This window comes from Mustela nivalis (assembly GCF_964662115.1).
Source record: "Mustela nivalis genome assembly, chromosome: 5".
NCBI classification, from domain to species: Eukaryota; Metazoa; Chordata; class Mammalia; order Carnivora; family Mustelidae; genus Mustela; species Mustela nivalis.
Window position 1 is genome coordinate 64,021,055 of NC_139024.1, and position 27,048 is coordinate 64,048,102.

The following is a 27,048-nucleotide window of genomic DNA, read 5'->3' on the forward strand; positions in this document are numbered from 1 at the left end:
CCATTTATATTTTATTATAATATTATATAAAAATATAAATGTTATGCAAAGTTGTTTTACTAATTTTTCCCTTTCCACATATTTGGTCCCCCCCCCCCAACAGGTCATCTGCACTTAGGGATTTTTCTAGGAGATTAAGGGAGGTACTGACTGAGCAGGGTTTATGGCATTACTTAGGGATAGTTTCAAGGGTAACTGCTTGAAACTTATTAATAGGACCTAAGACCTTTTGCCCAGTGACCAGTTTTTGTTGTTGTTGTTGTTTCAATTGATAATAGAGAAGTAGGAAGAGAGAAATATAGGGTGAGGTTGTAACATCTAAAAAGATATGAATAAATGTAAAAAACATGGAAGCTTTTAACTCACAGCATTCCATGTTCTTTTTTTTTGTTGTTGTTGTTTATTTAACAGACAGAGATCATTAATAGACAGAGAGGCAGGCAGAGACAGAGGGGGAAGCAGGCTCCCTGCCGAGCAGAGAGCCCGATGCAGGGCTCCATCTCAGGACCCTAAGATCAAGACCTGAGCTGAAGGCAGAGGCTTAACCCACTGAGCCACCCAGGCACCCTGCATTCCATGTTCTGAAAACATGCTATCAGTCCTTAAGATAATCTCATTCAGAACATAGCAGATGCTCAGTAAATACTGCTGAATAAATCAAATCTATATTACAGCACTCTTACTGAATCACAGAAACCTCTATATTATAAATAGTATTGTATTCATATATATATAAACTATATTAGAAAAAGCAATATTGCTAGGATGTCATAAAATCATAAGTAATCAAGAGATATAGTTTATTTTAATTTTTACCAACAGCAGTGATTATATTTTACATCAAAAATGACAAATTAAAAATGAAATATATCACTATCAATATAATCTAGAGCTCTCCCATATTTTAATCCATTTCACAATACAGAGATCACATTTCAATTGACACTACAAGAGGTACTAGAACATCAATTATTCTTTAGGATTTTAAGAAATATGGCTTATGTACCAGGCTTAAATTGTGAACCAAAGTCTTTATCAGCTGCCTCAAAATGATCCCAGGGTAAATTTTTAAAATTTGAAATCTGAATAGCTCATAAAAGCATAATATCTATATTATCAATAGTTAATTTATTTCCTGTTAAGTAGCCTTCAGCCTGAGTCTCCTTTGCTTCTGACTGGGGGAGTCCATCTCAAGCAGGCATAGTAAGGCAAACAGGATCATATATCTTTATTGTTTCATCCCAAGCACAATCAGCCACCTAGAAAACAAAAAGGAAGTAAGAAGCATAATTTACAAACATTCAAGGTTGGCAGCAAAAGCTGAAGTCATTGAGAGTGGAAGCAGATCACACAGTGGTAAACATTATTTTAAATAGGAAGAAGGTGTACTTTCCCTCTTAAGGATACACTTCAGGGATTGTTTCCAATTGATGGAAATTGCCTGTAAGGATTTCCTGCCTCACCATTAGCTCACCACAGTCGCATCTCACCCCAGAAGTACATCATCCCTATATGTCTCGGGATAAATGAAAAAAACTGGGAACCGAGGCACCATGTTAGATATAGTGGGGACAGAAAGGAGATAAAGTACAGCGCCTGCCTTCACAGAATGGTTCAGAAGTCTTTAGAAAAGCTATGGTATTCACCCTGGCCCTCTTTAGGGGCAGACATGGGTGATAAAGACATTCAAGTCTAAAAGTCGTAAAAACATGAAAGGAGGAAAGGCCATGGTGCTCAGGAACTGGGTGTTAAAAGGTTTGTGAGTATAGCAATGTCTCAGAGACTAAGATTAATATATAAAATCAATTGTAGGGGCACATGGGTGGCTCAGTTAGTTAAGGGTCTGCCTTCAGCTCAGGTCATGATCCCAGAGTCCTGGGATCAACTCTGCTTCTTCCTCTCCCACTCCCTCTACCTATGCTCTCCTCCCTTCCCCCACCCCCATCAAATAAATAAATAAAATCTTAAAAAAATAAAATCAATTGTATTAAATAACAAAGTACTTAGTAACACATTTAATAAAAGACATGCAAAACAGCCACACTAAAACCAAAAACACTGCTCAGAGAAATTGAAGAGGCCTAAATAAATGAGGAAATATGTTCAAAGGTTCAATAATGTTCCAAATTTAATTCTCCCCTCAAAATTTATAAATAATTCATTATCTCAGCAGGCTTTTTAATAAAAATGGACAAGGTGGCTTTTAAAGTTTATGTGGAAATGCCCAGGACCTAGAATAGCTAAAGAATCTTGAAAATGAACAGCAAAAATGTACTTATACTTACTACCTGATTCAAGACTAACCATAAAATTGTAGTAACCAAAACAGTGCAATGTTGGTATAAGGATATACAAGTAGATCACGGAACAGAACAGAGTTCAGGAATAGACCCCACACTTTTCATCCAATGTACCAAAACAATTCAACAGGGAAAAGAAGGTCTTTACAACTAATAGTGCTAAAAATGGATATCTATATGGGGAAAAAAAATGATCCTCAGCCCCAACTTCACACCAGAAACAAAAAGTAATTTCAGGCGGACGAGCCATGAACCTAAATCTAAAAGCTAAAGGTATAAAGCTTTGAGAAGAAAGCACAGAATATATTCTCAATCTGAAGATAGGTGAAGATTTTTTAGACAGGACACAGAAAGCATTACCCACAAAAATTTGCTAGGTGCAATTGAAAATAAAACTTTTGCTCATCAAAAAAAAAAAAAAAAAAAAAAGACACCATGAAGAAAATAAATAGGTAAGAGACAGAATGGGAAGAAATGCTCCCAAAACCAATACATCTGATAACGTGTATCCAGAATAAAATATAAAGAACTGTAACTCAATAATGAAAAGACAATGAAATTAAAAACAGGCAAAAGCCTTTACTAACAGACAGAAAAAGATATATGACCAATAAGTAGATAAAAAAATAAAATGTTCAACATCATTAGGCACCAGGGAAATACAAATAAAAACCATAATACAATATGGCCACAGACTCAGAAGAAGGGCTAAAATCAAGGACAGACAGCATCAAATGTCAGCTGCCAAGCAGCTGTCACTTGCACACGTGGCTGCTACAACCACTTTGGGAAACTGGCTGTTTCTACGAAGTTAACCATATACCTATCTTTAAACTCAGTAATTCCACTTCTAGAGGTTTATCCTAGACAAATGAAAATGGCTTTATGTAACAATGCATAGCAAGAATGCTCACAGCAACGTCATTCACCGTAGCACAACCCGGAAACAACCAAAATCTCTCTGGACAAGAGCAGGTAACAAACTGTAATAAATTCCCGCAGCGGAGTGTTACAGAGCAACACGCAGAGGGTGCTATCAATATGCTCAACAATGGGGATGACTCTCACAGACATTACATTGGTGAAAGAAGCCAAAAACAAGAGTAACTTACAGGCACTTCCACCGTATATGTTTGAAAACAGTCGAAACTTAATCTAAGATTAAAACAAACAAACAAACAAATGGAAAAGTTTTGTCTTGTTTCTTCAGCTGGAGGTTGAGGTGGGACTGGGGGAGGCTGGACAGAGATAGAAGAGAAGTTTGGAGGAAGAGGCAAATGTTCTATATTGTGATGGGTGTAGATTGCACAGTGTACCTGTCTGTCAAAACACAGATCTAAGACTTGTACATTTGGATTTATATAACTGATACCCAAATCTAGTAAGAATAATAAAGACACTAATGATAATAACTGAACGGAGGTGGGACATGAGTAGAGGGATAAATAAAACAAGGATGTTGATCATTGTTGAAGCTGGGTAAGGGAAGAAGTTCATTATCCTATTCTATTAACTTCTAATATGTGTGAAATTTTTCATAATAAAAAAAAAATCCAAAAATGTAGACAGTGACATGAAGGATGAAGTGGCATGAGAGAGATTTTGACTGAAGTTATTTGCACTCTATTTCCCACCTGTAATGGTTATAAAGGCTCAGAGTTTCACAAAGGAATTCATAGTCTTAGTGCACAGTCAAATTACCGGGCTGTCACCGTGTACAAGAACCACTCATATTGATCTGAACACATTAACTCCTTATCACTCACTAACAGTATTTTAGATCACAATCCACACTGAGAGAGCAGTAGAGACGTAAGCGTTAAACACCAGGCTCTTCAAGATCTGATTGCTACCTACTTCTTTGTTTCTTACTACACCAGGCTCACACACTCAATCCCTGCCTCTCGTTCATGCCTCTGTGCTCTTGTCCTTTCACCGATCCCTCCCGAGTCACCTCTCTTCTCCCTCCCTGCCTCTATCCCCCTCGCCTTGTTCTGCCTGGAGAGGATACCTCTCTCTCTAAAGAACTGGGCTAAGCATTACTCCCTCTATGAACTCATTCACAGCACCTAGGCTATTCGGCTGTACTTACTTATTGACATGTATGTCTTCGGCTCCTTGAAGGCACGGACCCTGTCTTGCTATAACATCTAAGGACTCAATAAATATTAGCTCAAAGAATGTATTTTGCAGACTAAGACTACAGAGAAAAACGGTTTCTCAAATTTATACTGAAGTAGCAGAGCTGCAGCCAGAACCAGAATCTGTTGAGTCTGTCCACCAGAAAAAAGTACCTCATAAAAGGCAAAGTGACATTCATTATCTGCCTAATCCTGCCATTGGAAGTGTTTATATCATGGGACACAAAGATTATATTAATTTACCCCTGTCTCATCTGTGTATATTTTTTTCAAGTGCTAGACCTTTCCATGTGTTATTTACTCAGGACTTATTTACTCAGAACTTAAATAACTAACAAGTATCAAGGCCAATGAATCAACAACTGTTCAAAATCTATGAATTAATTGGTAAAACCAAGAAGACCTCAAACTGCAATGATATGTAATTATGAATAGTTGATTCAAATTAATGTAAATAGTATTTTTTCATTAACTCATTAACTAAACTCTGGCTAGTGCCACAAGTTTAAAAAAGCTTATGATAAAAAAAATATTAATAATAAGGTAAGAAGTAAAGTGCTCTACTAAACTAACAGAGAGGGGCCAGACTCTCCAAGATAGGCACAGTGGACTTCCTGGTAAGGAAAGATGGTGGTGTGGTCCCTGGCAGTGTGGGCAGGGCTCCATGGCCTCTGCAGGCTCTGCTTCCCACTTAATTCTGTGGCTGACAGTAAACATAAGGCTCTATCTTAATGTCCCCTACTACCCATCTGAGGCCAGTCTGAAAGACATTAAAAAAAAAAAGAAAAAAAAAAGACTTCAAAAATAAACGTCAACAAAAATACTGAAAGAGAAGCACAGTGAATGACATGAAAATAAACAATCTCCTTTAAAGGATGAGACAGACTCATTCTTCAGCTGTGGTCAAACAAAGCGAGGAATCTTTCCTAGCTCCTCTCCTACTTCTTCACAACAAAGCGATCTTTCTGTCCCATCTGCAGGAATACACTCCTAGCTACGAAGACTCCTTCAAGGCCAGGCTCGGGATCGAGAAGAAGAGATAATAGAGTGTCTCCTTTCTCATCTATGGAAGATCCTCTTTCTCAGTTTCAGTATCCTACACAGGGACTCACTTCTTTGCCCATGACCTTGTTGTCAGGAAAAACTGAGACTGCCATCAGCAAAAAGACTGGTAGGTGTTGTATCAGTGAAATGCTGGCACTGTCCTAGGGCCCCACAGGGTTACCTCATTATGTGGGGGTCTATGCCTTTCCCTGTCTTTGACCAGATTATTTTACAACTCTGTAAGTTATAGAAAACTGATAGTAATCAAATGATTCTCACCCATTAAAGTTGCAAACGAATGTCATCCTGTTGAGATGCAACTAATGCTTCTCCTTGTCCCCCAGAAAACATTTCAAATATTACATTTTATTGCCCTGTGGCTATTGCCCAGTTCTGCCCCTATGAGGTAAGTTCATTTCAGCCTTCAGGGATTGTCTGTTTCTGTCTTTTCTTTGGTTCCTCAGAACTAGTTGCAAAATCTTTCATGAGTTCCATAAATCCTGGATTTATGTTCATTTATGTTCATGACACACTTATGTGAGAGTCATGATCGCAATTTTGAAAATCATCCTTTAACATGGCTCCATCCAAGGATATAGCTTATTTGCTTCAACAGGGAAATCAGTACTTCTGTGGAACAAAATAACCCTTGCTTTCTCACAGGAGATGACACAGTAACAGAAAAGCCATTTCATTTAAAAGAACAAACACGAAATGGAGAGAATGGGTAGATAATTATACTAGGAAAAAAAGCAAAAAATAATTGTTAAAATTGGGCATGAAATTGAGCTCTACATCTCCTGGCAGCAAAGGTAAAAAAAAAAAAAAAAGGCAAACAATAATGTAAGAAATGCAAATATCACAATCAGTTTACCAGTTCATCAGAAGAGATCAAGTTTTTCCTAGCACATCCCTGGTTATAAAAGAAATATATAATATGCTTCTATTATAAAAATCATTCAGTGCTAAAAGAGTGGTTTTACAAGAGATAAAAAGTCATTCTTCCTATGGCTGTTTTTAAAATAAACATCTCAAAATACATCTCAAAATATAGTAGGAGTCAAATATTCTTGAGGGAGAATTCTCTTCCTTTCTTGAGGAGAAAAAAGAGTTTCATTTGCAATTAATATAATGGAAAACATCTTGTGCCATAGTTTCACATTTATTTGAAAGAAAAGTTTCAAATCTGATGTGCCGATGTATGGTAGAAGATAGTGAGTTGAGGGGAGGACTCAAGAAAAAAAAAAACAACAACATGACTGAACCATCTCCAGAGAACAACAGCAGCCCTCCCTGAAGCATTCCTGCCCCCAAAGCTTGTGTAGCTTCCTGATCCTGTTCTATGTGAGGCAGTAGCCAAAATTTCTACATAAAATACATAAGAAAATTTTATTAATCATGTAAGCTGTGTAAGCTATGGTTAAAACCAATAGTTGATTTATTTTTTTATTTGATATTTGCACCCTGCTGAGTTCTAAATGGGCTTAAGTGGTTTATAGATTAATGCACAGGGCCAAATAAATACAGATTCAGGGGAAAATATCTGTTTTAAAGGGAACAAATGGAGCAAAAGCTTTCAGGCATCAGAGCTGAGCTCATCACAACACTTAGAGAATAAATCAGGCTCTGGGCTTTATGGTAACTAGGGAGAAAATGAGAGCATACTGGGTAATATGCTTTCTGTTCTCTAACAACACACACATATGGATGTAAACATTTTTGTGTAATTAAACCTGAATAGGATTTTCAGCAATTACACATCTTGGTTAAACCTGTATTCTCATGTTTTGTATAGTAAACCTTTAGTAAATACTGTTGAATTAATGAATGAGTGAGTGAGTGAATCCAGATATGAGTAATGGTTTTCCTCCTCCAAAGAATTTCTGGAGTAGGGTCTCACCCATGGTAAGGAGCACCTGGTCAGGTGTGAGTCAGAGATCTAGGTGAGGGCAACAAGTTGTACGGGAATGCGGAATATATGCAATTATTGAGCATCATGAATGTTATTTAAAGAAATTTCACAGGGAGGCTTCTTTTCTATCCCAGAAGCTCTTAGTCCAACATTCCTCTGCACTACAAAGCTATCTAAAACACAATTCATATATATATTGCATATTTATATTCATCCATTTATTTAACAAATATTTATCGAGTATGTCTTCTGTCAGAAGCATGAGGAGGACACCACAGTAAACAAGATGGTGCTGGTGTCTGACCCCACAGATCTAGAGTCCAGCAAAGAGATGGATAAATAGACAGCCACAATGCAGAGAAATATGGACAAAGACAGAAGAATTATAAGGTCCAAAGAAGTAGGGGGTCACCATAACCAAATGTGAGGAAAGTGGATATCATCTAACCTGTGGCTTAAAGGAGAAGGATGCCTCGGCCAGACAGCATTTGGTGTTGCTATTGCTTGGTGGGGTGGGCAGGGGCGGGGGACAGACACTGGAGAGAAGCAAAGTGCTTTAAGCAATAGAAAAAATAAGAATAAGAATAAACAAATAAATAAGAATAAGAATAAACAAAGACCTAAAAGTTCTAGCTTTAAAACAACTAAATTGCACTATAACTCCTCAGGTGAAACCCTTAATCTTTGGAGACAGGCTTTTTCTCTGACTCGTGCCTAACTCCCATCTAGGGTTTCTTGAGGGCTGGCTGCCAAGGCCTACCTTGTTTGACCCTCTCCCCTGACTGTGACTGTGCACGTGGATACCACAGAGCAGGACTCTCCAGGCTCTACTTCTTCTGCCCAAGGATATTCAAGTGGAAGGTGTATTCCATAACCTGCACGCTTCCGCTGTAGTACATCATTCCTGTGCTCTCTGAATTTCCTTTCATCTCACATCAAAATGTAAATCTTTTCATTAAAACTCAGAATTAAAGTTACCAACATCATAGGAAAAATGGTTTGTCAAAATGTTACGTTTCTTTACTTATAAATCTTGACAGAATCTTGTTACTATTTTTGAAATCTTCTATCTTCTAGGTAGTGAACAACAACTAATAGGATAAAATTCCATTTAAGTTCGATTTTTAGTTATTTCATTTTCACTTTTAGTAGCGAAACAAACATTCCTGTTTTAAGAAAAAGCACACTAATTAGAAATATGAATTTCTCGCTATGTCAATGCTTTAAAAAATATAATGAAGGTTTCTGGAAAAATGGAATAGAAATTTATTATCACTCTCAATTTTGGTGACAATTGTTTTTGCCCTTGGAAAATTTGTTCAATTTACTGTAATTATCTGCATGACATATGGCCTTTTTAGTAAAAGTGAACAAGAGGAACAGGCAGAAGGATGACGAGAGAATGAAAGAAATTCCTAACGGTCAACTCTAGATTTGGAAAAGGCAGCCCAGTTATTATGTTGCAGTGTATTAAATTACGGGCTAACACAAGAGCAGGTTTTACCTATTCGACCAACTTCCAGGAGGAAGTGACTATAAAGAACATGGCTTATTGTGTTAATGATTATGGAGTTTTGAGTAAAAGTAAGGAAAGAGTTGACTGATATACTAAACATCCTTTTCATTCATTCATTCATTCATTCATTCAATATTTATTGAGTACATATCTATCAGGTAGTTTACATTAATCTACTTTCTATATCCTGGCACAGAGCTGGCACTCAAATATTTACTGAAGCAAAAAATAAATGGAGAGAAGGAAGAGAAGAACTTGTACTGGACTCTGAAAGGCAGAAATACTTTGTCCAGGGAGAAGGGGGGAAGAGTGAAGGAAATAGTGGCAAACACATGCAGATGACAAACAACAAAATATAATTGGTATATAACAGAGGGATTACATGGGATGCTGGGAAATAAAACTAAATAGCAATACAGATTATAGTGAATCTTAAAAGCAACATTAAAAATTCAGACTCAGAGCACCTGGGTGGCTCAGTCAGTTAAGCATCTGATTCTTGATTTTGGCTCAGGTTGTGATCTTGGGGTCCTGGGATGACGTCCCACCTCTGGCTCCCTGCTCAACAGGGAGTCTACTTGGGATTCTCTCCTCCTTCTGCCCCTTCTGCTTATTCTCTCTCAAATAAATTAATTTTTTAAAAGTCTCTTATTGAAATACAAATCAAAACCACAATGAAATACCACCTCACACCAGTCAGAATGGCTAAAATTAACAAGTCAGGAAATGACAGATGCTGGCAAGGATGTGGAGAAACGGAAACCCTCCTACACCGTTGGTGAGAATGCAAGCTGGTGCAACCACTCTGGAAAACAGCATGGAGGTTCCTCAAAAAGTTGAAAATAGAGCTACCCTTTGACCCAGCAATCGCACTACTGGGTATGTATCTTAAAGATACAAATGTAGTAATCCAATGGGGCATGTGCACCCGAATGTTTATAGCAGCAATGTCCACAACAGCCAAACTATGGAAAGAACATAGATGTCCATCAACACATGAATGGATAAAGAAGAAGTGGTATATATATACAATGGAATACTATGCAGCCATCAAAAGAAATGAAATCTTGCCATTTGCGATGATGTGGATGGAACTAGAGGGCATGATGCTGAGTGAAATAAGTCAATCAGAGAAAGACAATTATCATATGATCTCCCTGATATGAAGAATTTGAGAGGCAACGTGGGGGGTTTAAGGGGTAAGGAAAGGAAAAATTAAACAAGATGGGATCGGGAGGGAGACAAACCATAGGAGACTCTTAATTTCACAAAGCAAACTGAGGGTTGCTGGGGGAAGGGGGTTAGAGAGAGGGTGGTTGGCTTATGGACATTGGTATGTGGTATGAGGGTATGTGGTATGGTGAGTGCGGTGAAGCATGTAAGCCTAACAATTCATAGACCCGTACCCCTGGGGCTAATAATACATTATATGTTAATAAAAATAATTTTAAAAAATTTTAAAAGTCTCTTATTAAAGACACATAATTTCTTTATCTAGAATTCTGCATATTAAAAATTATTTTTCCTCTGTATCACACAAAAATACTTACACAGTTGTTGCCATGCAAATATAATTGTTCCTGTTTTATTTTCTAACCTGATTACTGGCATCTACATGGTATTCATTCTTGCACATTTATTTTTACTGATCTTATTGAACTCATTATTTTTAATAGGTTTAAAGTTGATTTTCTGGTTTATAACACTGACAATTATATGGAGTTGATATGAATACCTTTGTCAGTATTTCTACCTTTTAAAGATATTTATGTATCATTTTATTTTCTTCTATTACTAATTGGCTATGCCTTTTAGAACATGTTGATTATCCTAGTAAAGATGGTAATTCTCATCTTGTTCCTACCTTAAATGAAGCTACTGATAGATTTCAGGTCAAGGACTAACAAAATTAGATTTGTATTGTGGAAAGCTCTCCCCAGAAGCAGCGCTGAGAATGAGTGGAATCATGAAGAGGGTTTAGAGACCAGTTAGGAGACTACTGCAGCAACCATGGCCGAGATGCTAATAAATGTTTATCTAAGGCAGAGGAACTAGCAGGCAATGGTCCAGACTTCAGAGATACTGGTGAGGAGACATTTATAAACTTGATGCCCATTTGAATTTAGGAGACAAGCAAACTAGGATGACTCCTCAGGTCTGGTCCATCATACAATCAATTGAGCAGTTAGGAATACAGGAGGAAAAATAAGACATCTACTGCAACCACACAGTAAATGCAACTGGATAAATGGGACAAGGATTACTAGCATATAATTAAATGAACTGGATATTAAAGGATGTCTACTTCTGTATGGATGGTAAGGAAGAAACTTGGAGATGAAGACATTGTTAAAGTGGTAAAGAAGATGAGGTTAGTATAGTTAACATTAAAGCAATAAAATGAGAAGGTTTTTCCAGAACAAATCTGAATTCTATAGTTAAAGAAGAAGGAAGTCTGGGAAAAGGCTAATTTGGTTTTCAGGAGTTTTCTGGTGACTTTCTGGTCTTGACTTCAACTGAATGATGAAAGGGAGACAGATACAAGGGTGTAAAAAGAGAATGTTGATTCTGAGAGAGTAAAAACAAGAGGTAAACCTAATTCTTAGTGTCTAATAGTGGAAGAAAAGCCAAGTTTGCTGGTAGGGAGATATGACAATGAGGTCAAGTGAGTTTTGAAAATAGAGAACAGAACTTGCTGAACATCTAAAGCACAGTGTACATATGAGGAAGCAAAGACCTAGATGAGGAAGCCAGTGAGAAAATCAGGAACCCACTAGAAAAGGGAGAAACACAGATAGAACATAAATATTGTAAGGTGACAGAGATGGAAGAAAATATTCATTTTTATCTATTTTCACAATGAAGTAGCGAAAGAGGTTACATTTCCAGAGTGTTAATGATATTGTGGGAGGATGAGAAAAGTTGGTATGAAGAATGGGCTAGAAAATCAAAATGAATTCAAACATAAGTTGAGTAGGACCAAGAGCCCAGATGAAATTTTTGTGAAAAATTAATTTGTAGTGTGCCAGCTCAGCACTTTTGCTTGGTTTCTAAGAAGTAATGACAATAAGAAAGTGGGTGATTCAGGATTGGAAGCTGAGGCAGCAAAGACTAAGAAGTCAGTAATTCTGGAAGCTCTCACTGCAAGAGTTGTCCATGAAGCACAGCAGGAAATAGGTTAATACATCTGCCTTAGGGACGCACCAAGGTCCTACCAATCTGGGCGTAGCTGGGGAAAAACAGGCCCTTGTTATATAATTTTCAGCTAAAAATCACACAATTCTAAAAGCATTGACAAGGAAACAACAGAGACCAATGTCTGAGGACACTGGATGCTTCTGGCACATGTTCTTTTCAGCTCTAAAGCTAGTCCGTGACAGATGCAGAAAATACCACCTCATGTAAAAGGTGAAAAGGATTTAGTTATCTTAACTAATAATAATGCTGTCTTCTTTTAAAATTGAATTTTCCAATTTCATACTACAAAATATTTTTCTCCACTGTCAACCCATAAAGCTGGTATCTAAGACTGTGGGAACAGAGATTTGAATCAAAACACGAGCTGAATTTTTAAATGATGCCTAATTTTTAAAAATTTCCTTTTGGGGGGCGCCTGGGTGGCTCAGTGGGTTAAGCCGCTGCCTTCGGCTCAGGTCATGATCTCAGGGTCCTGGGATCGAGTCCCGCATCGGGCTCTCTGCTCAGCAGGAAGCCTGCTTCCTCCTCTCTTTCTCTCTGCCTGCCTCTCTGCCTACTTGTGATCTCTCTCTGTCAAATAAATAAATAAAATCTTTAAAAAAAAAAAAAAAATTTCCTTTTGGGGCACCTGGGTGGCTCAGTGGGTTAAGCCTCTGCCTTTGGCTTAGGTCATGATCCCAGGGTCCTGGGATGGAGCCCCGAACGAGGCTCCTTGCTCAGCAGGGAGCCTGCTTCTCCCCCCCACCCAACCTGCCTCTCTGCCTACTTGTGATCTCTCTCTGTCAAATAAATAAATAAAGTCTTTAAAAAAGAATTTTCTTTTTAAATTTATTTTTTTAATTGAGATTAACTAACATATAACATTACATTAGTTTTAGGTGTGTAGCATAATGTTTCAATCACATATATATTGTCAACATTTTTTTCTACTAAAATGTCAACAAAGTCAAAGATACTTTTAAAAACACATCTGTGGAACTGGTTTAAATCAAAGCCAAATCTAAGCATCTTCCATTGAAACAAAATGAAAATACACAAAATTTTTTTTGCCCTATTTAAAAAAATTTTCATAGTGCATATGTGTTCCTATCATGGATAGTCTAGGATATTCACACATTAAAGATTATATTTACCAAGAATTTTAGGAGTCCCAGAAGATAGATTTACATATGTAATACAACCACAACTATGAAAAATATGCATATATATGGGAAACTACTGGAAGAATAGTTACTTTTAGGAAGGTTAGGGGGCAAGATGTGGAAAGATGCATGAGAGAGCTTTCTGGGATTTGGTAGGGTTCTTCTATACCTTAACCTGAACGGTGGTTACTCAGGTGTGGTCATTTCTTGATAACTTATTTAGCTGCTCACTTTAAAAATGTGTATTTTCCAACAAGGATGTTACACTTCAAATAAAATTTTTTTTAAAAAAAAGGACTGAAAAGAAACATATTAATGTGGTATAACAGAGATTCTTTCTGAAGTGGCAGGACCATGGGTAATCTTTTCTCTTTCTTCTGAATGTAATTTCCCAATTTCATCATGAGAAAAAAGAGCAACTTTATTAAACACACAGAGATTCTATTTCAAAATGTACTAGACTACTTTAAAAGAGTTTAAAAGAGAAATAACTGTATCCCAAAAGACATGTGGAACAATATGTAAACCTATATCCAGATTATAAATACTAAATTAAATATCAGTGAGCATTCAAAGGAGTAGAGTAGAGTTGATACCGCAGAACACAAAGTCAGGAATTCTAAAAATATATTTTACAGAAAATCCCAATTATACAAATGGGTATATTACAGGTCCAGAATCATACGCCTAAAAACAGGAAAATGGTATCTGATTTAGAAATAATAAGAACAAGAGAGAAAAGAGAAAATGCCAGGGCTGTACAAATCATGATCAGAGGGAAGAAAAATCAAAGAAATATTTTCTGAACTGAAAGGTAACTTCAGTCTGGTTAACAAGAGAGGGGATAGAGCATTTCTCAGCAATTATCCTCAAAGAATGACCCTAGATACTTATTTGTCAAGTTTTAAACCTTTAAAGACAAGATCTTACGTCTGTCAAGAAGAAAGGAGGCATAAGAATGCTTTTGGATCTCATTTTTCAGATCTCTAAGAAAGAAGAAGCTAAAAAGAAAAAAGGAATTATAAATATAAGAACTCAGATAAATCTCTTTTAAGATAGAGGATATATTAAGACACAAAGACCTAAAGTAACACCAGCAAAGTCCAACAGCTGTTAAGATCACAAGAGACAACAAGTTTTTGAAAACAGATGGAAAGGTACTTTCTCAAAGGTGAGAGGAAGATACTTTCTAAGAGAATAAAATATGGACAAAGGGTGAAATCAAAATGTAATCAGCAAACTTAACCACATATTGTGAAACGAAAAAATAAATATGTCAAAAATAACTTAAACTACCGACTACACCAACAAAAGGTTAATGTGATAAATTTTAAATGGTTACAAATTCTTTGCAGCTACTCCCATCAAAAAGTGGAGTCTATTTTTCTTACTCTTTGAATCTGAGTTGGCCTCATGACTTACTTTGCAACAGATGGACTGCTGCGTGAATTTCTAAGTCTAGTACTGGAGATCCAGGGCAGCTTTTACTCTTGCCCTATTGGAAACCTATAGCCGCTAAGTAAAGGAGCCTGGGCCCACCTGGAGACACATGACTCAAGACGACAACCAGCAATGCACCCTGGACACGTGAGTGAGGCCTTCTTAGACCACTCAGCTCTAGTTAAGTCACTAGATGACCGGCGTCACATGAAAGACCCCAGGGGAGACCAACAGAACTGCTTGGCTGAGCCCAGCACAAATTGCTAACTCACAGAATGGAAGGCAAAGAAAGCTGATGTTTAAGCCATTAAGTTGTAGAAGAGTTTGTTCAGAATAGATAACAGAGATTAAGTAAGTGAGAGAAAAATAGGGACATGCATCAAAAACTTGATCTCTTGTATCTCCCTTCCAAAGAGTTTAATGCTACTTGGCAAAAACATAAATACTACAAACAATACAAATGTTTGTGTTAAAATGTGTTCATCATTGCAGATATGCAAAGAGAGTGGTTGAGGTCATCATCCTTGTTTAATTAAAAATGGGGGTGTCTGGGGGTTCAGTTGGTTAAGTGTCTGCCTTGAGCTCAGGTCATCATCATCCCAGGTTCCTGGGATCAAGCCCCACACTAGGGTCCCTGCTTAGTGGGGGGGTTCTGCTTCTCCCTTGCCGTCTGCCCCTCCTCCTTACTTGTGCTCTCTCACTCTCTCTCTTTCAAATAAATAAAAAACTTTAAAAAAAGGAAAAAAGAAGAAGAAATTTTTAAAGATAAATTTATAGGGAGAAGAACAGACAAAATTGCAACTGAAAATATTATGTGGAAAGTAACAAGAACCTAGATCTTAGGAGTTAGAAAAGCCTCTTCTTTGATGGTGCCTGGGTGGCTCAGTTGGTTGAGTAGCTGCCTTCAGTTCAGGTCATAATCCCAGGGTCTTGCGACCAAGTCCTGCCTCTGGCTCCTTATTCAGCAGGGAGCCTGCTTCTCCCACTGCCTGCTCTGCCTGCCACCCCCACAGCTTCTGATCACTTGCAGGCACACTCCTTCTCTCTGACAAATGAAATCTTTAAGAGAAAAAGAAAAAAAGAAAGAAAAGCCTTTTCTTTGAATCCCAAATCCAACAGGTTATAAAATCTGGATATTTTAGTCCAGATTTTTTAAAGTGAGTTTTTTTTTTAAAGTCTTTCACATATCTACCACATTTACTCTGTCTTCTAATTTGAAGGTTCAGACCATTTACATTTTTCCTTTCTTTTCCCTTTCATTTCTTTTTTCTTTTCTTTCTCTTCTCTCTCCTTCATCAAGCTCTACACCCAACATGGGGCTTGAATTCACGACCCTAATACCCAGTCACATGCTCTACCGACTGAGCTATCCAGGCACTCCTAGACCATTTATATTTAATATAATTGTTGAAATAGTTTTATTTAAAGGCTTCCCACATATAAGATCATGTCCTGGCAAAGAGAGATTAACTTTACTTCTTCTTTTCCAATTTAGGTGCTTTTCATTTCTTTTGAATGACTGCTCTAAAACTTCCAATATTATGTTTAATGGAAATGGTGGAAGCAAGCACCTTGTCTTATTCATGATCTTAGAGGAAAAGCTTTCAGTTTTTCACCACTGATGATGATGTTGGCTATATAGGTTTTTCTAGATGGGTTTTATTATGTTGAGGTAGTTATTTTTTATAATTATCTTCATGATTGACTTAATAGTTATAGCTCTCTTTCTAAAACTTCTTAAATGTTAACATAGAGTTTACAAAAAACACCTTGAATTTATCACAAACTACCTTCAAATACTGTATCACTTCACATGTAGTAGTAACTTCATAATAGTGTACTTCCAATTTTCCCCTCATTTTATTATTGCTCTCAAAATGTATTGTCATAGATTTTGCTTTTGTATATACTATGATATACTATGTATATAGTTTTTGTATATATGCTTTTGTATATACTATGATATACATTTTATTATTGTCATACATTTTGCTTTTGTATATACTATGATATAACTCCACAATATACTGTAAGCAATAGTATACATTGCATACAATATACATACATACATGTATTAGTATTGTATGCAATAGTATTGAATGCATGCATGTATATTGTATATATGTATACATATATGTGTATACATACATGCATGTATATGCATACAATATACATACATGTATCAGTATTGCATGCAATAGTATTGTATGCATGTATGTACATTGTATGCATATACATGTGTGCATACAATGTACATACATACATGTATACAATACTATTGCATACAATACTATTTTTGCTTTAGGCAAAAATTTTCAGAATGAAAAAATTAAGTTAAAAAGTGTCTTGTATATTTACTTCATTTTTGCTATTTCCAATTATTTTATTATTTTTTTCTTTCCTTCCTCCCTTCCCTTCCTTTTTCTTTCTTCTTTCCTTCATCTTACCTTCTTCCCTTCCTCCCTCAGTCTGCCTCTTTCTTTTCATTTTGGTCTGCGTGTATTTCTTCTGACATTTCTTGTAGCACAGATATGCTCTCAGCTTTTACTTGTCTGAAGTTTACTTATTTCCTCTTTTTAAAATGATTTTATTTATGTATTTGTGAGAAAGAGAGCAAAGCATGTGAGAGAGAGCATAAGCAATGGGAAGTGCAGAGGAAGAGGGAGAAGCAGACTCCCCACTGAGCAGGGAGCCTGACAGGGGGCTGGATCCCAGGACCCTGGGATCATGACCTGAGCCAAGAGCAGACGCTTTAGCAACTGAGCCATGAAGAAGCCCCTTTTATTTCCTCTTTATATTCAAAAAGTTCCACTTTATATTCTTCATTTAGTACTTTAAAAAGATATTCCTCTGTTCTGTGGCTTGCATAGTTTCTGATAAGAAATCTTCTATAATTTTTATCTAGATGCTTCTGGGTGGTGTTTCTTTTTTCTATCTGCCTTCAACATTTTCTTTTTAATCTTTGGTTTCCAGTCTGAATATGGGTCTTGATGTGTCAGTTTTTTGTTTAAATCCTGTTTATTAGGCTTCTCTAGGATTCTCAAACCTGTGATTTGACATTCATTATTTTTGGAAAATTCTCTTTTAAATATTTCATCTTCCCTATTTACACTCTCTTCTTCAGGACTCCAATTACATATATGTTAAGAACACCTGATACTATTCCACAGATGCTACATGCTCTGTTCTCCTATATTTCCCTCATTCTTGTTTTCTCCTATTTGTTCAGCTTGAGTAGTTTCTAGTGACCTATCTCTAACTTCACTGATGAGTCCTCTGATGGGCATATTGAAGGACTGCATCTCTGACACTGTACTTTTAAAAAATTACTATTTTCATTTGACTCTTTCTTATATTTCTATCTCCCAGATGAAATCCCTCATGTATTCACACATGTCCACCTTTTCTACTTGATCCCATGTGTATGGCAGCTGTGTCTTCTGCCTGTGCTCTGCCAGACTCTGAAAAAAATTAAAAAAAAAAAAAAACGGAGCTGGCATCCCATCTCTCCTTGGAAAGGGGCCTCTGTCCCCCTTGGATCGGGGGCTCCATGTTTGCCCTACTATCTCAGCTTTCTAATGGGTTTGCAGAAAGTCTGATTTTGTAGTTTATCTGACTTTCTCTTATTTTTACAGTGGGAATAATGCTTTTTCACCTTCTTACATTTTAGGGAAATTAGAATGTCCATTCCTTTATGTAAAAAACATCTTCACTGAGATGTAATTTAAATACCATAAAATTCACCCATTTTAAGTGTAAAATTCAGTGATTTTTAAGAATCTTCACAGGGTTGTTCACCTACCCCCATAATCCAGTTTTAGAACATTTCTATCACTCCCAAAAGATCAATCTGCAAATAATCCCCATCCTCATCCCCTACTCCAGATAACCACTAATCTCCTTTCTATCTCTATAAACTTGCCTTTTTCTGGATACTTTATATAAATGAAATTATACATTACACAGTCTTTGCATCTAGTGTCTTTCATTAGCATAATGCACTGGACATTCATCCATGTTGTAGCATGTATCAAACTGTTCCTTTTTATTCTGAACAGTATTCCATTGTATTGCTACACCACATTTTGTTATCTATTCAGCAGTTGATTGACATTTGGATTGCTTTCACTTTCTGGCAATGAACATTCATGTGCAAGTCTTTGTGTCAATCTATATTTTCACTTCTTTTGGTTAGATATCTACAAGTGTAATTGCTCAGATGTAGGGTAAATTTACTTTAACTTTTTAAGAAACTGTCAAACTGTTCCAAAGTGATTGCAATATTTTACATTTCCATCAGCAATACATGGGAATGTCTCCTTTCTTGGACCACTTTCTTCTTTGAACTTCAAAGATACTATATATACTTCAGTAGTTCTTCTTTTACCTCCCTGACCATTCCTTCTCAACCCACTTTGCTGGATTCTCTTCTTTCAGACTTCTAGAGTTTCTTCTGTGCCTCTTCCTCACTAAAATCCTCTCTAGATAATTTTAATCTGCCCCCAAATTTTAAGATCTTTTTTATGCCAAAACTCCCAAATTTGTATCTGTTACCCTAAACTCTTGCCTGAGGTGGATAGGCGTAAATATGTTTACCTAGCATCTCCATTTGAATGCTTAACAGGAGACCTCTCCAACATAACTCTTGATTGTTCCCTATCCCAAATTATCTCCTCTTCCCTATCTCAGTAAATTAAACCATTGCTCATCTGGTTTCCTAGGTCCAAATCTTAGGAGTACTCATTGATTTTTCTGTTTCTGTCATAGCCCATTTCTAACCCATCAGCAAATCCTACTCACTATCTCCAAAGCAAACCATGTGGAATTTCTAGTAATTTTATATGGTTCAATCTAATATATCATGAATCTTTCCATCTCAACATTTGTTAGATTTTAAGTCACCATTATCTTTTTAAAAAATATTTTATTTATTTATTTGAGAGAAAGAGAGCACAAGCAGAGGGACTGGCAGAGGGAGAGGGAGAAGCAGGCTCCTGGCTGAGCAGGGAGCCCAATGCGGAGCTCAAACCCAGGACCCTGAGATCATGATGTGAGCCATAGAAAGATACTTAACCAACTGAGCCACCCAGGCATCCTTTAAGTCACCATTATCTTTTGCCTGGATTACTTCAAGAGACTCTAAGTTGCCCTCCCAGCTTTCAATCTTACCTGTCCTCTATTCTGCCTCAACAGACAGAATGATTTTTTTTTTTTTTTAAAGTAGGTTCCATGTCCATCATGGAGCCCAATGCAGGGCTTCAACTTACAACACTGAGATCAAGACCTGTGCTGAGATCAAAAGTTGGATGCTTAAATGAGCCACCCAGGTGCCCCCAGAATGATCTTTTAAAAGCACAGATCACTGGGCAGCCACATATAAAAGAATGAAACTGGATCACTATCTTATCCCATAAATAAAAATTAACTCAGCATGGATTAAAGACCTGAATATAAGATTTGAAACGATAATACTCCAAGAAGAAAACACAGGTGGTAAGCTCCTTGACATGAATCTTGGCAGCAAGTTTTTGGATCTGACTCCAAAACCAAAGACAAGGGCAACTGCATGAAACTAAAAAGCTTCCATACAGTAAAGTAATAATCAACAAAATGAAAAGACTGAATGGGAGAAAATTTGTGCCAATCATATATGATAGGGGGCTAACATCCAAAATACATAATGAATTTATACAACTCATTAGCAAAAACACACACAATCCAATTAAAAAGTAGGAAGAAGCTTTGAACAGACATTCTTCTGAAGAAGAAATACAGATGGCCAACATGAAAAATGCTCAACATTGCTAATCATCAGGGAAATGCAAATCAAAACCACAATTAGATATCACCCCACACCTGTTAGAATGGCAATCATCAAAAAGACAAGAAATAATAAGTGTTGGCAATTATATAGAGAAAGGGAACTCTTGTAAACTACTGGTGGGAATGTACATTGGTGTAGCTGCTATAGAAAACAGTATGGAGGCTCCTTAAAAAATTAAAAATAGGACTACCATATAATCCAGCAATTTTACTCCTTGATATGTATCCAAAGAAAATGAAAAAACTAATTTCAAAAGATATATCTACCCCTATGTTCACTGCACCATTATTTACAATAGCCACAACTAAGTGTCCATCAGTGAATGAATGGATAAAGAAAATATGGTAGGTGTATGTATATATACACATATAAATACATACATGAAATTAAGCTATAAAAAAGATGAAATCTTGCCATTTGTGATAGTATGGATGGACCTTCGAGTCATTATGTTAAGAGAAATCAGAGAAAGAAATATATGATTTCACTCACATATGGAATCTTAAAAGATCCCAAAACCAAAAAACAAAGCAACCAAGCTCATATAGAGAACAGACTGGTGGTTATCCAGAGGCGAAGGGTAAGGAGTGGGAGAAACAGATGAAAGGGGTCAAAGGCACTAACTTCCAGTTATAAAATAAATAAGTCCTAGGAACTAAGATGGTACAGCATGGTGACTATAGTTAATAATGCTGTATTATATATTTGAAAGTTTCTATGAGAGATCTTAAAAGTCCTCATCACAAGAAAAACATTTTTTTTTATAATTTTCTGTGATGAGAGATGTTAACTAGGTTTATTGTGGTGATTATTTTACAATATATGCAAATGTCAAATCATTATGTAATATACCTGAAATGTCAACTATACCTCAATAAAGAAAATCCACAAATCAATGTCAATCATTCTTCTGCTTTTCAATCTCCACTGACAATTACAACGAAAATCAAACACAGTATGGTCTACATGTCCCTCCACAATTTGGCCTCTGTCTAGTTCCTATCACTTTCCCACTCATTCAGTAGACTCCAGCCACACTGACCTTCTTTCTATCCCTTAATCATAACAAACCCTTTACCATCTCAAGGACATGACTGTTGTTTCCTCTGTGAAAAACACTCTTTCCTTAGATTTTTGGATGACTGGCTTCATTATTCAACTATCAGCTCCCATTTCCCTTTTCTTAGAGTCTTCCCCAGACCATTTAAGCAAAAGTACCCCATCATTCTCAATCAAATTGCCCCAATTCTGAATAGCATTTATTACTATATGAAATCAAATTTTCATTTATTATTTGATTTCTCCCATATATGTAAGCTCCATGACAGCAGGAACCAAGTCAGCTTTGCTCACTGGTTTATTCTTAATGCCTAGAACAATGCCTAGCCTTCAGCAGGCAGCTGACAAATATGAATGAACACATATTTCCTACAGCATCCTTTGCTCCCTTCTGTTTTAGCATTAATCACACTACACTAGAATTACCCGTCCTATACAGCTGTGGTAGATACTCAATAAATGTGACCAAATAAAAGAGAGATCAATGAATGTCAAAGAGCAATAAGAGAAACAGGAAAATAGATAACTCCATAATAATACTCTCCAAGGATTAAAAATACAGTAATAAAAAGAGATGCATTAACTAAAAAAACTCTTTAATATTTCGTTTGTATGACCTATAATACATAGCAAAAGTTACATAAAGCAAAGTGGACTAACTCTGAAGAATGGGGAGAAACATAAAATTTAGTTGATAATCTCAATGCTCAATTTTTAAAAATATGACAGGTACATATATTTTCTTAAATTCTAATGTTGAATAATAAACCATAAATAAAGAAGAAACCATTTCTTTCATTCTCAAGTATAAGCCATGCTCCCTCCCATCCCAGGGTCTGTGATATACTATTCCTTTTGCCTATTTATGATATTCTTCTGTCTGTTCGTGACACTTACTAGTCAGGTCTCAGATAAGCCTCACTGCCTTACAGATGTTGTATATAGGTCAAATATCTATCCTCATTATGAACCTTTGAGGAGCAACGTACTTCTCCTTCGTAGGCTTGTCTATTCGCATTATTTGTGAGATTAGTTGATAACAATGGTGGAGTAAATGCTTTATGAAGACAGGGCCCACATTTACTTTCACTCCTCACTGAATCCCCAGTACCTAATATAAGCCCAACATATGAAAACATCTGTGAAAAGAGTAAATGAATGAGAGGGAGTGGTCTTATTTTTACGGTGTTTCCTAATCCCAAGACTCTGTCCCACTATGAGTTAACTCGGTGGTGATTACTAATACAGTTGAACTGTATGTCACTGAATCTGATGCTTCTCTAGAGCTCAAAGACCCCTGCTTCTCCATCCCCATTTGCTCTCAGTAGCAACTGTTTCCTTAGCACAAATGTAATTTGGTTATTAAACTGGAAGAGATGGGTGGCAGTCACCACGTTATAAATATATGACCAATACAAAATGATTAATAAATATGATTAGTAAATCCTCTGAAAACAAAGTTCCTTTTAATAAGGTGGTCTATGCGTAGATGATTTAGAAAACACTTGGCACTCTGGACGAAGAACAGCTATGACCATGTACATTGAGAAGGCCACAGTCTGGGATGGATAAAGTACAAGTTAACAGAACTATATGAGAAGGAAAATATTTACTCAGGGCCCTTTGTTTGGTAGTGCCACATTTCAGTAGGTACACTGCAACATTTTTTTAATTAGGACAGCAAACAAGTACAATCATTTTATTAAAAATCATCTACAATAAATGTATTTCTCAGAAAAGGAACTAGTTCATTGGAGCACATTGTACTTACATTAAAAATAATGCTATTTCACCCATCACTATTTCAGTTTCTTCTCGGATGCCATCAAATCATTTAAAAACACTTATTCTAATGTTAATGAAAATATTCTAATGTCTAAGAAGATTATTTTATGTATTTATTTTTTGAGAATATTTTATAATGAGAATTGTCTTAAGTTCCTAAAATGAAAAAAAAAAAAAGAACTATCCATTTAGATTTAAGATTATAGACAGTAATGAGAAATGGGATTTGCTTTTGGTCCAAGTTCTAAAATTCATCATAAAAACATATATGTTTATAAAAAAAAAAAAAAAAAAAAAAAAGAAAGGACAAATACCCAACTTTTGTAGCAACATGGACGGGACTGGAAGAGATTATTATGCTGAGTGAAATAAGTCAAGCAGAGAGAGTCAATTATCATATGGTTTCACTTATTTGTGGAGCATAACAAATAGCATGGAGGACATGGGGAGTTAGAGAGGAGAAGGGAGTTGGGGGAAATTGGAAGGGGAGGTGAACCATGAGAGACTATGGACTCTGAAAAACAATCTGAGGGTTTTGAAGGGGTGGGGGGTGGGAGGTTGGGGTACTAGGTGGTGGGTATTATAAAGGGCACGAATTGCATGGAGCACTGGGTGTGGTGAAAAATAATGAATACTGTTATGCTGAAAATAAAAAATAAATTAAAAAAAAAAAAAACACAATTTCTCAGTCATACTCTAGAATTTCCACACATTACTTTGTTTCATGATTATGTTGGTATTTTCACATAGTCTGTGTTATAAAGTGTCTAATCACTCAACATACTGTTGTGTTTCTGACCTGAGTTTATAATTTCCAAAACTGAAACAGCATTAAAAAAAAAAACCCTGAAGAATATTTAAAGTCCAAAATACTGACTGTCAAATCCTCAAGAGAACAAAAAGGAGAAAATATGAAGTTTATTAATTTTTTTAAGATTTATTTATTTTTAGAGAAAGAACAATTACGAGCATGAATGGGGAGAGGAGCAGAGGTATAGATGCAGACTCCCAAAGAGTGCAGAACCTCACACTTGGGCTTGATCCAATGACCCTGAGATCATGACCTGAGGCAAAATCAAGTCCATGCTTAACTGACTGAGCCACCCAGGTGCCCCTTAAATGTAATTAAAACAGTAGCCATCTACTCTACCTAGTTCCCCACTGGAAGCCCCCCTCTCTCTTTTTCTTTTTCTTTTTTTAAGATTTTTAAAGATTTTTAAGATTGTACAAGGACATTTATTTGACAGGCAGAGATCACAAGTAGGCAGAGAGGCAGGCAGAGAAAGAGGAGGAGGCAGGCTCCCTGCTGAGCAGAGAGCCCAATGTGGGGCTCCATCCCAGGACCCTGGGATCATGACTTGAGCCAAAGGCAGAGGCTTTAACCCACTGAGCCAGCCACCCAGGTGCCCCTGGAAGCCTCTCTATTGACATGGGGTGTGGAGAGGATGGTATAGTCCTGAGAGGAAAGTGACCTACCCATCATCTCAACAGCTCAGTGAGACAGCTGTATCTAGAACCACACTCCTGACTCTCACCAACCTCTGAGGACAAGCCATCCCCATTCCATTCTTCTCCTGTTACCCTTTCCACCGGGAGAGGTCTGCTCAAATGCCCAAGTTTATGTAACAAAAGAGATCAAGTTAATTAAGTAAATGTACTTTGTTCTGCCCTAAAGGTAAAAGTGTGCTACTGACTGCAGCACACTCCAGACACAGAGCTAGTTGCAAAACTATGTGGTAAGAAAAACATCAGCATCCATTACCTGAGTAGGACTCTGAAGACTTAAATCTAAACCACAAGTAAACTCTGTATGATGTTCCACTGTTTCAAGAAGAGGGTCAGGCTTTGAAAAGTTCCAGAATCTGTAAATATAAACAGAAAGAAATCATTTAAGTGCTAAACTACCCAAAAACATATCTAAGAAAAAACAGTTATTTACCATAGCAGGGTCTTTATCAAGGCGGCTTCAACCAATTCATAAATACAGAACCCCACTATTGATCTACAGAAAAATATCTAATGAAGAAAAAAATTTACTCCATTCTATCATATATAAAAAAAGAAATTATTACTCAATTAAAAGATTATTCCCATTAGGATACCTTGTAGGATAGAAGCTTAACAAGTTTTAGTTAAAAACATTTTTTTATATTGCACAAGGACATTTAAGATGAGAGATACTAAGCTTTTGTAGCAATTTCTTAAAGTATTCATGACTGTAAAATAAGGATATTGGACTACAAGAACTCTAACATTTTGTGATTTTTAAATACTTCATTTCTCAAGAACTGATATGAAAAGATCTTAGGTCTAATTTACATTTCAACAGGAATTCAGATTCTTTAAAAAGAATCTGTCCTCTTAAGAAAATCTTGGTAATTCTGAAAAATCTTTTCTTTCTTTTTTTTTTTTTGAGGCACAGCCTTTCTTATAGATTCCACATCAATGTAATTTCTGGAGTCAAGAAACTGAAATGTGTTTTCCTGGGCCAATATTAAGTATTCTATTTATCCTCTGTAGACTGGGAGTGGTACTATTTACCATAATATGTCTCTGATTTCTATACAGATAGGAACTTGGCCCTATTTTCAATATACAAAATAGTACTTTATTTATAAAGCTTTATTTGCTCATCATCTTTCTTATTTGATTCTAAACGCTCCATAAAAATAGCACATTCAGGATCATAGTGTCATACTCCAACTCAGCCTCCCTAATGATCTGCAACATGGAACACACTGAAGGTTTAGCAGATCTCTTTGAAAGAGAGTAAATACACAGAACCAACAGTCACAGTTTGTTTAACCTGGTAGTATTATTTCCCTAATAAATACAGGGTTGGTCTTATTAAGTTTGAAAAGGATTGTTGCTATGGATAAACCACTGTGTGGGTACCAGAGAGACAATGAATAAATAGCTCATTTATCGGAAACTGAAATCTACAAAATATTTAAGGAGAGTGATTTTACTTTTGAAAATTTACTGTTCAAACAAATGAGGGAACAGGCTACAGTCCTCAGAAATCATAATAGTGGCTTCCACTGTCTTTGCATATTTGTTCCTTTGGTTCTAGAGACAAATATTGTACTCAAATCTAATTTTTGAGATTTTGATAATGTTTATATAAGCAAAAGTAAGTAAGTCATCATATAATTTCATTTCTAGAACATGGCTACCCACTGATTTGCATTATTCGAAACAGTAATCAAATTATTTTGTACATACCCACTATGTTCCAAAAAATATTCAAAATGGTTTTTTTTTTAACAATGAGTATTTAATATGGTCAAAAGATGAATAAAGGAAAAGGATGGAAAAGTACATTTGAACCTGCAATGAGATTGATAAACAAAAATAAAGAACATCCTCAACATCTCTGAAGGAAACACAGAAATGTTACTCATGAGTCAATGGTATCACCCAAAGGACAGGGTACTAGAAGCATTCTACAGGAAGGTCAACTTAATCAAGGTATTCAACTTTCTGACTGCATTTGGGATTTAGATTTTGTTTCAATAGAATGGATGAGCATTAGTCTTCAGACCAACCATAAAAATTGGCTGGTGAATTTCAGCAGAACTTTTTAAGGATAATAAAAGTAAAAGAATTCATTTGTATCCTCCTGACAAGTTCCTGGAATGCAGTGTTTATTATTATTTTGTTGTTTTGAGCTAATTAAGGAAAAGG

The 27,048-nt window shown here is 36.3% G+C and overlaps 1 protein-coding gene across 1 annotated transcript in view; it reads right to left on the bottom strand.

Moving 5' to 3' along the window:
- Positions 1 to 776: 776 nt before the first annotated feature.
- PEX7 (peroxisomal biogenesis factor 7) overlaps positions 777 to 27,048 on the bottom strand; it is an 89,821-nt gene continuing 63,549 nt past the window's right edge. The window contains exons 9-10 of the mRNA XM_082731084.1: positions 25,124 to 25,223; positions 777 to 1,259 (exon numbers count right to left, since the gene is read on the bottom strand). Of these exons, the coding sequence (XP_082587210.1) occupies positions 1,191 to 1,259; positions 25,124 to 25,223 (169 nt within the window). The 3' untranslated portion in view covers positions 777 to 1,190. The remainder of the gene's footprint in view (positions 1,260 to 25,123; positions 25,224 to 27,048) is intronic.